The following is a 10,537-nucleotide window of genomic DNA, read 5'->3' as shown; positions in this document are numbered from 1 at the left end:
GACCACCCCAGGGTCACACAGTAGGCGGTGCTGTCAGGGACTAAGGGACACAGGAGCCAGAGAGCTCAGCTGATCCAGCAGGCCGCCTGGGCTGGCCAGGAAGGCAGAGCTGAGCGCTGCCCGCTCCCCCCACTGTGAACACAGCCGTCAGCTTCTCCACCTCCTGCTGTCCGGGACACGCTGATCTGGCCATCCCTGGGAACGCTTCCCGGGAAGCTGTGATGTAACAGGACCAGGAGGTGGGGGTGACGGAGGCACCTGGCCCAGCTTCCCCAGCCAGATTCCCGCCCCCCTCCTCCCGGGACCCCCAGCTTTGCCCTCTTGTCTTGCATAGAGCTGAGCCCCAGTTTGCTCATCTAAGTGGGGGAACGTACACAGCTGTGCCCCACCACCAAGAGCCAGGGACACAAACGTCCACTTGGACCCCAGAAAATAAAGATGGCCATCACCTCTTAGTGCCCGGCACGAACAACCTGACATCAGTGAAGTTCTTTAAACCTCATAGCAAATCTACTAAGTGGAGACCCTTATCAGTTCAAGAAACCAAAGTACAGAGAGGTTAAGCGACTTATCGGAGGTCACGGAGCAGATCAATGCCAAAGTTGGATTTGAATTTGGAAACTGTTCATCGGGGCAAAGTGTTGCGCATACAGATGATGGTCCGGTTCCCAATCGTAGAAGGGAATGGAGGGCCAGCGTGGTGGCAGAGCAGATCAGGCCACTGCTCGCAATACCAGCATCCCATATTGGAGCACGGTTTGAGTCCCAGCTGCTCTTCTTCCGATCCAGCTCCCTGCTAGGGCACCTAGGAAAGTGGCAGCACATGGCCCAAGTACCTGGGCCCCTGCCACCCATGGGGGAGACCTGGATGGAGTTACGGGCTCCTGGCTTCAGCCTGCAACAGCTGTTGCAGCCATTTGGGGAGCCAACCAGCAGATGCAAGATCTCTCTCTCTCTCTCTCTCTCTCTCTCTCTCTCTCTGTCACTCTGCCTTTCAAATCTTTTAAAAATAAAAGAAATAGAGGCCCGGTCTGTGCTACCACACGGATGAACTTGGAAAGCAGTATGTTAAGTGAGAGAGAACCCAACACAAAACCCCCCTATTGTACGATTGCATTACTACGACTAACGGCAAAACAGGCAGGTGAGAGCGAATGAGTGTCATCGGGGTGGGTGGCTCCCAGGGGCTGGGGAAGAGGGGGACGGTCACTCGTAAGCACAGGGTGACCGCGGGGTGATGGAAGTGCTGTACACGTGACGCTCAGTAAACAGGTGGCTGCGTGATGCGTGGCTCTGGTCCCAGGTCAGCTTCAGGGTCCCGCGCCCAGCAGGTGGGCAGAGCCGGCGCACCCAGCGCTCCTTTCTGCTTTTGTTCTCACGCTGGCATAGAGCTGGATTTTCTCTGTTTGGCGTTTTTCGGATCACTGCACGTAGGTGCTGTTCTGGAAACAAATGGAACATCACAGAGAGCTCTGACGGCGTGGTCCTCCTGCTCCTATGACAGACAGCTCTAAACCCCGCCCTCCCAGGGGCTTTGGGACGTCCACACTGCCCAGCAGCGAGCAGCTCTCCCACCCCCCTCATTTCACGACCTCAGCGGGAGACAGCACCCCAGGCGTCAACCCAGGATGTGTGCATGTGCCCCGCTGGGTGCACCCCAGCCCTCTCCCTGCACCCACCAATCTTGGAACGCCCGAGCTGACCCCCCAGAGCGATGCCTGCCAGCTGGGAGTCATGGGCTGTTTCCCCACCCCAAACGCCCACCACTTGCTTGTCTGACACTTCCCACGCAAACACATGGTGCAGGACTAGGTGCCAGCCATGTGAGCACCAGCTGTATACACTCAGGCCCACGAGGGGGCTCTGCCCACATGTGAGCCTCACAATGCCCACCCCGCCCCCCGCACACACCCCCATGTACCCCGCCCCCCGCACACACCCCCATGCACTGGTACCTGTACTGGTACATGGTGCTGGAGTGCCATGGGAGGTTGGTGGTCCACAAGACGGGACGGCCTGTCCCCCCAAGGAGGTGCCCGTGCCCTAGCTGCCCCCTGCTGTGTCAGTACTCTCATCCCAGCCAGCCTTACAAGAGAGCTTTGTGGATGGGCCAGGGACAGAGGCAGCCAGTCTTTGAGAGAGAGAGAGAGAGAGAGAGAGAGAGAGAGAGAGAGTGTGTGCGCGCGCATGCACACCGACTTTGTGGCCAGAACTCTGCACACCGGGACACAGGCTTGGCGTGGGGCAGGGGCAGTTTCAGACGCAAGGCCTTCCAGTTTTGTGCAGGTGGAGGGCGGTGGCGGCAGCACTCCAGGCCCCTTGCATACATACACTATCACGTCTCCTAAGCCTGGGAAGGAGGTACCATTATCACCCCCATTTTACAGATGGGCAAACTGAGGCTCTGGAGGAAAACCAACTTGTCCAGAGCCACACAGCCACTAAAGGACAGCTCCCAGATCGGCACCTCGGGCCCCTGAGTCTTACCCGCCTCCCCTTATGCCGAGAGGTGTGCAAGGGTGACAGGGGGAGGCACCAGAGAGAAACCTGGGGCTGCAGGCCTGAGACAGCCGGGGCCCTGCCTCTTCTCACCTGTATGATGCCGGCCAGGGCAGCCCCCCCGCCCCTCCCCCCGCACCCCAGCCTCCCCTTCCGTAGGGCGGGATATGGCAGCACTCACTGTTCCACAGGCTGGCACCTGCTGAGGGCCCCCTGGCTGTTAGGCGTCATCATTACCATCATTGCTGTCACTGTTTGTTGGGTACCTGCTACGGGCCAAGTGCAGAGTGTGTCTCCCGTCTCCCTTGGGGGCATTGTGTGGTCCTCCTACCATCCTGGGGTGGGTGTTACACCGCTCTGCATGCGAAGAAGCTGAAGTCTAGTCCGAATGGGGAGAGAGGGGGGAGGGGGAAGAGGAAAGACGGGGGAGGGGCAGTGAGCAGGGCTCCCTCGGTGGGGGCGGGACCTGGTAGGGGCAGGGCCTGGCGTGGGCGGGGCTGGCCCTGCGTCCCCATTGGCTGCTCTGAGGCATAAAAGCCAGGACTGGGGGCCGGGCTGTTCAGAGCAGTCAGTCCACTGCCATCCCAGTGGCTCCCTGCCTGGCTCGCTCAGCCCAGCTACCCAGCTCGTCGCCTTGCCGGGTAAGTGGCCCCATCCTCAGGCTCTCTTGGATGGGAGGCCAGTCCCGACGAACCTAGTGGGGGGGCGGGAGAGGATCTGATGCTCAAAAGAACCCTGGCTTGGGAGTGAGTGGCTGGGTGTGTGTGTAGCTCTGTGCCTCAGTTTCCTTGCCTGTAAAATGGAGACAGGAAAAGCCCCTCCCTCCTAGGGCTGTCGTGAGGACAAATGGCTGCTGAGCGCTCACGCCTTCTGGCTTGGCTCCCTTTTTAATTTTATTTATGTATTCATTTAAGAGGCAGGGAGACAGAGAGCGCCCACCCACTGGCTCAGTCCCCTAATGCCTGCAGCAGCCCCTGGCCTGGGGTTCTGAAGCTGGGATCCAGGAGCCCAACCTGGGTCCCCCATGTGGGTGGCAGGCACCCGAGTACTGGAGCCCTCACCTGCTACCTCCTGGGGTGCACATAGCGAGAAGCTGGCTCAGAGGCGGGGAGCTGGGAGGGGGCTCAGAGGGTGGGAGCTAGGAGGGGGCTCAGAGGCGTGGAGCTGGGAGGGGGCTCAGAGGTGGGGAGCTGGGAGGGGGCTCAGAGGTGGGGAGCTGGGAGGGGACTCAGAGGGTGGGAGCTAGGAGGGGGCTCAGAGGCGGGGAGCTGGGAGGGGGCTCAGAGGCAGGGAGCTAGGAGGGGGCTCAGAGGGTGGGAGCTAGGAGGGGGCTCAGAGGCGTGGAGCTGGGAGGGGGCTCAGAGGGTGGGAGCTAGGAGGGGGCTCAGAGGCGGGGAGCTGGGAGGGGGCTCAGAGGCGGGGAGCTGGGAGGGGGCTCAGAGGCGGGGAGCTAGGAGGGGGCTCAGAGGGTGGGAGCTAGGAGGGGGCTCAGAGGCGTGGAGCTGGGAGGGGGCTCAGAGGGTGGGAGCTAGGAGGGGGCTCAGAGGGTGGGAGCTGGGAGGGGGCTCAGAGGCGTGGAGCTGGGAGGGGGCTCAGAGGGTGGGAGCTGGGAGGGGGCTCAGAGGCGTGGAGCTAGGAGGGGGCTCAGAGGGTGGGAGCTAGGAGGGGGCTCAGAGGCGTGGAGCTGGGAGGGGGCTCAGAGGGTGGGAGCTAGGAGGGGGCTCAGAGGGTGGGAGCTGGGAGGGGGCTCAGAGGCGTGGAGCTGGGAGGGGGCTCAGAGGGTGGGAGCTGGGAGGGGGCTCAGAGGCGTGGAGCTAGGAGGGGGCTCAGAGGGTGGGAGCTAGGAGGGGGCTCAGAGGCGTGGGCTGGGAGGGGGCTCAGAGGGTGGGAGCTAGGAGGGGGCTCAGAGGGTGGGAGCTGGGAGGGGGCTCAGAGGCGTGGAGCTGGGAGGGGGCTCAGAGGGTGGGAGCTGGGAGGGGGCTCAGAGGCGGGGAGCTGGGAGGGGGCTCAGAGGGTGGGAGCTAGGAGGGGGCTCAGAGGGTGGGAGCTGGGAGGGGGCTCAGAGGGTGGGAGCTGGGAGGGGGCCCGGGCTACATTGTAACCACTGCTGTGGCTCAGCAACAAGGAACATCCTTATAGCTCCAGCTGCCAGAAGGGGGTTCCCCCACCGCGCTCAGCACCGTGGGCGGTTTTCTGGGTGGTTCTGTGCACATGGGAGCACGTGGACTTCTCCCCCTGCATCCCCCCCAGGTGCGAATCCACAACCACCTGGTGCTTCTTACGCTCTGAGGTCTGAGCTCAGGGGAGGAGGCGGGAGCAGGCGGTGAGGCTGAGGGCAGAGCGCCTGCTGGCTGCTGGGATGTGACCCTGGCCTGGCCCTTTCCCTGCCTGACCCTCCAGGCCTCCCCTCCTCCCGCCCAGCAATGCCACTCGGGGAGCCCCTGCACGTGAAGACCCCACTCCGGGACAGCATGGCCCTGTCCATGGTGGCCGGCACCAGCGTCTACCTCAAGATGGACAGCTCCCAGCCCTCCGGCTCCTTCAAGATCCGGGGTATCGGGCACCTCTGCAAGACGGTACGGGCTGCGGTGGGCTGCGGTCCCCACCCCGGCTCCGCGGCAGGGCCAGAGCTGCGTGGAGCAAGAGCCCCAGGCAGGCCTGTGTGCGGCCGCCCCTGGCTAGGGGCGCCTGGCCACCACGAGGGCCCCTGACCGACCGCCCGGGGCCGGCTGCCAGCCGGCGCCCTTCTCCCTCCCCTGAGCCAGTGTCCCAGGGAGGAAGCTGCTTCGTGGGCCATGGGCCGTGGGCCGCGTTCGGGCTGGGCGGGCAGGGCTGGGCGAGGCGGCTGGGGCCTCACCGTGCCCTGCTCTCTCCGCAGTGGGCCGAGCAAGGCTGCGAGCATTTCGTCTGCTCCTCGGGTGAGTGAGTGCCCTGCCTCCCTGTGCCGCCTGCCGCCCCGCGCAGGGCTGGGGGGAGACACACGCACCCCCCCCCCATTGCCCTGGCAATAAACCATCACTAACATTGGCAGCAGCGCCAATTTGGAGTCCCTGGGGGAGGCCTAGGGTCCTCCTGACAAGCGGGGGGTAGGAGCCCAGAGCCGCGGGCTGGGCCCCAACCCTCCCTCGCTGATGCACGCTGTGCCCTCACCCGGCAGCCGGCAACGCAGGCATGGCCACGGCCTATGCCGCCCGGAGGCTGGGCGTCCCCGCCACCATCGTCGTGCCCAGCACCACGCCTGCCCTCACCACGGAGAGGCTGAAGAATGAAGGCGCCGTGGTCAGGGTGGTGGGCGAGGTGAGTGCCCGCCCAGGCCCAGGGTGCCAGCGGCTGTGCAGGGGTGGGAGGCAGGGGGCCCCCAGTGCCTCACCCTACCCTTCCCCTGGGCCCCCGCAGATGGTCAGGATGGTGGGCCAGGTGAGTGCCCGCCCAGGCCCCGGGTGCTGGCGGCTGTGCAGGGGTGGGGGGTAGGGGGCCCCCAGTGCCTCACCCCTCCCCTCCCCTGGGCCCCCGCAGACACTGGACGAGGCCTTCGAGCTGGCCAAGGCCTTGGCGCAGAACAACCCAGGCTGGGTCTACATCCCGCCCTTTGATCACCCCCTCATCTGGTAGGTGGGGTTCATGGTCAGCCGCCCCCTCTGCCGAGACACACACAGCAGCTGCACGCGGCCCCTCTCCCGGCATGAACAGCTGCACACACCAGCAGGTGCACACACGTGCACACCCCATCCAGGAGGGAGCACGGAACGCCGATGCATGGGCTCCCCCCTGAAGCAGAGCCTGAGCCGAGGCTTGGCGGGGGGTGGGGGGGAGCCAGGAAAGGGCTCATCCGAAGGCAGGTGCCCGCTGGGGGCGGCCAGGGCTCAACCCCGGGAATGACCTGGGAGCCACCAGTGTGCACACTCCGCAGAATTCGCACACGTGGGAGAGGCCGAGGGGCGGCCATCTCCTGGCGTTGCTGCATCCAGAGGGAGCCCTGGGGGTCACAGAAAGCCCTCTGGTGGGTGGGGGGCAGGGAGCAGCCCCAAGGCCTGCAGCTGAGCCGGCCCCGCCCCCGCCCCGCCCTCCAGGGAAGGCCACGCCTCCATCGTGAAGGAGCTGAAGGAGACGCTGGGTGCTAAGCCCGGGGCTATCGCGCTGTCGGTGGGAGGCGGGGGCCTGCTGTGCGGAGTGGTCCGGGGCCTCCAGGAGGTGGGCTGGGGGGACGTGCCCATCATCGCCATGGAGACCGTCGGCGCCCACAGCTTCCACGCCGCCACGGCTGCTGGCAGGCTGGTCTCCCTGCCCGAGATTACCAGGTGAGCAGCGGGGGCGCCTCCTTCGGTGTCCAGCGAGCATAGGGGAGCCCCCTTGTGCTGGCTGGGGCATAGACGGGGATGCCAGGAAACAGGCTTCGGTCCCTTGCCAGAGCCACACAGCGGGGGTGTTGGGACAGGGACAGGGACATCACACTTTCCCCGTGAGTCATTTCCCACCCCTCATGAGTTTGCCTTTTGCTCAGCCCCTAAGACACACAAGACAGATCCTGGCCCCACTCCTCTGTCTCCTTAGGATCAGCTTTGGGCTGCATTACAGAGGGACCTGCGAGGACAGAATTTTCGACTGTAAAACAGGCCTAAAGTTTGAACAATCCAGGGGCAACTCCATGAAGCCAGGGCCCCAGGCTCCTTGAGTTTGTGCCACTATCCTTAGCATATAAACTTATAGTCCAAAATGGCTGCTTGGGTACCAACCATCACACCCTCAGCCCATCTGGCAGGAAGGAGTAAGTAAAGACAGAAGGTTCGGGCCCGCCCCTTTTCTTTTTTAAGATTTTATTTATTTATTTGAAAGGCACAGGTACACAGAGAGAGAGAGAGATGTTCCATCTGCTAGTTCACTCCCCAGATGGCCACAACGGCTGGGCTGGGCCAGGCTGAAGCCAGGAACCTGGAACATCTGGGTCTCCCACATGGGTGGCAGGAGCCCAAGCACTGGGCCATCCTCCACTGCTTTCCTGGGTTCGTTAGCAGGGAGCTGGATCAGAAGTAGAGCAGCCGGGACTCAAACTGGCGCCCAGGCAACAGCCTAACGCGCTATACCACAGCGCCGGCCCTTCAGCCCCGACCTTCGAAGACAGACGTGATACTTCCGCTTACCTCCCGTGGCCATCACTTAGTCACGTGACCACACCTGGCTGCAGGGGAGCCTGGGAACCTCTTTAGAGCAGGTCCATGGTGCAGCCGCAGGAGACACAGGGCAGACAGCAGCCTGGGGCCGCTAAGAACTCCTCCCCAGTGCCCTAGGGGATGCTGGCAGGTGCTTAGCCTCCTAGGCCACAGCGTGGGCCCGGGACTGCTGCGTGTGGGCTGGAAGGACCTCCTGCCCACGTGCGAGGGTGGCTCAGCCCCTGGGGAGGCCCCTGGGCAAGCTGCAGGGAAGGGCCGGGCAGAGGACCAGTGGCGACTCCCGGGGCGGCTGGGATGGGCACCCACACGCCAACTCCCGCCCAGGTCCTAGAACTACAGGGGTCCTGCTCACGGCGCTGACCGCCGCTCCCCAGGCATGCGATCCGGGGCTAGGGACGGCCAGCTGTGTGCCTCAGTCTCCTGTCTCTAAACTCAAGCCCATCAGTAACAGCAGAGACTGCGGGGAGCACCGGCACGCCAGGCCTCCCACACGCTCCCGGGATGCACGTACTATGCTTGGTACTGAGAGTCCCACACAGGGCCTGGGGCGGAGGAGGAGTCCTGGTGGACTCCTTGGAGGAGGCAGCCACAACTCTCAGCCTTGAAGGAACAGCAAGGCAGGCAGAGCCGCGCTGAGCTTGGGAGGCTGCAGCCTGGAGCTCCGACAGGGAAGCACAGGGGCCCCTCAGACACTGGCCGCTGAGTCGGTGCTGGACAGAGTGCGATGCTGCGAACCCCAACCCAAACGGTCTGTGCTGGGCGCTGGCCCCGGGCCCCGCCCACTGACCTGTCACTCCTCCCTCCCCCCCCTCTGCCCTCTTGCCCCTCCTTCCTCTCCCTTCCTGTCCCATCTTTGCCTCCCTCCCTGCTCTCTTTCCTGTCTGGTTCTCTGTCCCACTTTGCAGTGTTGCCAAGGCCCTGGGGGTGAAGACGGTGGGGGCCCAGGCCCTGAAGCTGGCTCAGGAGCACCCTATTTTCTCGGAGGTTGTCTCGGACCAGGAGGCGGTGGCCGCCATCGAGAAGTTTGTGGGTACGCGCCCAGGCCTTCGAGACCGGACCTGCCGGTGCCCAAGCACAATAGCTGTCCACTCCCGGCGCCAAGGGAGCCGCTCACCCCAGGACTGCTTCACGGTCCTGTCTCCCACCCCAACTCAGAACAGCCCATTGGCGGGAGATAACGCAGTGCAAAAATAGAAAAGGCCAAGCCACAGAGGACAACGTGAGCCCCAGAACCCTAACAGCAGGGAGCAGCAGCTGAGGATTCAAAATGGTGATGCTGAGCTTCCCGGTAGCCATGGTGAAAAAGGAACGCGTGTGGCTCAGAGCTGGATGCAGGGTTGAGTCTGTAATTAGGTCAGGCTTTTTCTGGGTCAGCCTAGGTCAGAATAGCAGGGGACGGGGCCTGGGGGAGGAGCCTCTATGCTGCCACCTTCTTCCCCAGCACCCACAGCTCACTTGGCTGCTCACCAACAATTGCAATCATTTCATCCATGTCAACATGCAGGATGAGCCCGAAGCCCTGACTCAGGCTGGGAGGGTCCAATCGAGCTTTGGGCCGGGAGCTGTGAGCTGATTGGCTCACTCCCCCCCAGCTCTGCCAATGGCGTGGCGTTTCCTCCGCCGGCCCTCACCACGCCCCTTCTCCTGCAGACGACGAGAAGATCCTGGTGGAGCCGGCGTGTGGGGCAGCCCTGGCCGCAGTCTACAGCCACGTGGTGAAGAAGCTGCAGCGGGAGGGGAAGCTGCCAGCACCCCTGCCCTCGCTCGTGGTCATCGTCTGTGGGGGCAGCAACATCAGCCTGGCCCAGCTGCGGGCCCTCAAGGCCCAGCTGGGCATGAAGGATGGGCTGCCGGAGTGAGGGCCTGCCCTGAGCCCCCGCAGGGCTGGAGTTGTATCCAGTGCCTCGTTGTTAATAGGACTCTTGGGCTCAGCCTGCAGCCTGGGCCGCCGGGCCAACAGGTGCACTGCTCATCGGGGGGTCTGCTGGGTCCCCGGCTTGGGACTTCCCCCGGGGTGGGGTGCCAGGCTGTGAACTGAACCCCTTGTGACTCCTTGGCCACCCCTGCTAGGGCGACAGTGGCCCCCCAAGCAGCACACCAGGTCCCTGGAGCCCGATGGACGGGGGGGGGACCAGAGGTGCAGCAGGAAGCACCCCCAGAAATGCCGTGACCTCGCCCCCGTCCTAGGTGGGGCGGCCAGCTCTTGCTTCCTCCCAGGGAGCACCTCCCTTGCCCGTTTTTCTAGTGTGCGAACTTTTTCACTGATGGAGAAAACACGTATTTATGAAGCCAAGGTCCTCTGTGTTTTTGCATCGCCAGCTCGTCCCCCCTCCCCGTCCACCCGCCCTGGCTGCTCTCAGCCTCTCCTGATAGGGAGCAAACCACACCCAGCCCACTCCTGGTGTGCGTGCTGGGAGGTGGGGGTCCCTGCATCTCAGGGGCTGAACACAGAGCCAGCTGGGGGCAGGCCGAGTCCCTCCTGTTAAGTCGGAGCCACTGGGAGCACGGTACTGAGCTCCTCAGCGGGGGGGGGGGGGGGGGGGGGGTAAGCTGGCCCTGAAAGGGGGGGTGCACTTGGCAACAAGGCTGTCCTGCAGCCTCTCTTGAAACCCCAGACCCCTGTTCCCAGTGACTGTGGCCGCTCAAGTGCCCCTCACCCTGGGAAACCCATCGGAGAACTGCTAGGGCTGACTCAGGGCGGGGGGCCCCTCTCCCCAGGAACATCACGCTGGGGGGGGGTTCCCCCAGGTCCACACGCTCCCTGGGAAGCAGAAACCCACCTCATCCCAGCCTTCCCACCGACTTCCCCGCGCCAGGGGCAGCCGTGAATTTTATTTTTAATTTACTTATTTGAAAGGCACAGGGACAGA

The 10,537-nt window shown here is 63.9% G+C and overlaps 1 protein-coding gene across 2 annotated transcripts; it reads left to right on the top strand.

Moving 5' to 3' along the window:
* Positions 1–3,058: 3,058 nt before the first annotated feature.
* Positions 3,059–9,960, top strand: SDS (serine dehydratase). Of its 2 annotated transcripts, none has more exons than XM_062182073.1 (8): positions 3,059–3,140; positions 4,921–5,075; positions 5,378–5,417; positions 5,657–5,796; positions 6,016–6,107; positions 6,570–6,797; positions 8,573–8,697; positions 9,318–9,960. In XM_062182073.1, the coding sequence occupies exons 2-8, from the start codon at positions 4,923–4,925 to the stop codon at positions 9,524–9,526; spliced, it is 987 nt and encodes a 328-aa protein (XP_062038057.1). In that variant the 5' UTR covers positions 3,059–3,140; positions 4,921–4,922; the 3' UTR covers positions 9,527–9,960. The 2 variants fall into 2 exon arrangements, with proteins under 2 accessions (XP_062038057.1, XP_062038058.1); XM_062182074.1 differs by having other exon boundaries at positions 3,077–3,140; positions 4,900–5,075.
* The last annotated feature ends 577 nt before the right edge of the window (positions 9,961–10,537 follow it).

The sequence above is a fragment of the Lepus europaeus genome, chromosome 23 (genome assembly GCF_033115175.1).
Source record: "Lepus europaeus isolate LE1 chromosome 23, mLepTim1.pri, whole genome shotgun sequence".
Classification (NCBI taxonomy): Eukaryota; Metazoa; Chordata; class Mammalia; order Lagomorpha; family Leporidae; genus Lepus; species Lepus europaeus.
The sequence above is the reverse complement of the archived record's forward strand: the minus strand, read 5'-3'. Positions and strand labels throughout refer to the sequence as shown.

What these genes read in the sequence shown, in the direction of transcription:
- SDS (XM_062182073.1), top strand. Translation starts at nt 4,923, where the DNA reads ATGCCACTCGGGGAGCCCCTGCACGTGAAGACCCCACTCCGGGACAGC. An exon ending in GCATTTCGTCTGCTCCTCGG is followed by an intron (nt 5,418 to 5,656) that starts GTGAGTGAGTGC and finishes CTCACCCGGCAG; the next exon opens with CCGGCAACGCAGGCATGGCC. An exon ending in TCCCTGCCCGAGATTACCAG is followed by an intron (nt 6,798 to 8,572) that starts GTGAGCAGCGGG and finishes CCCACTTTGCAG; the next exon opens with TGTTGCCAAGGCCCTGGGGG.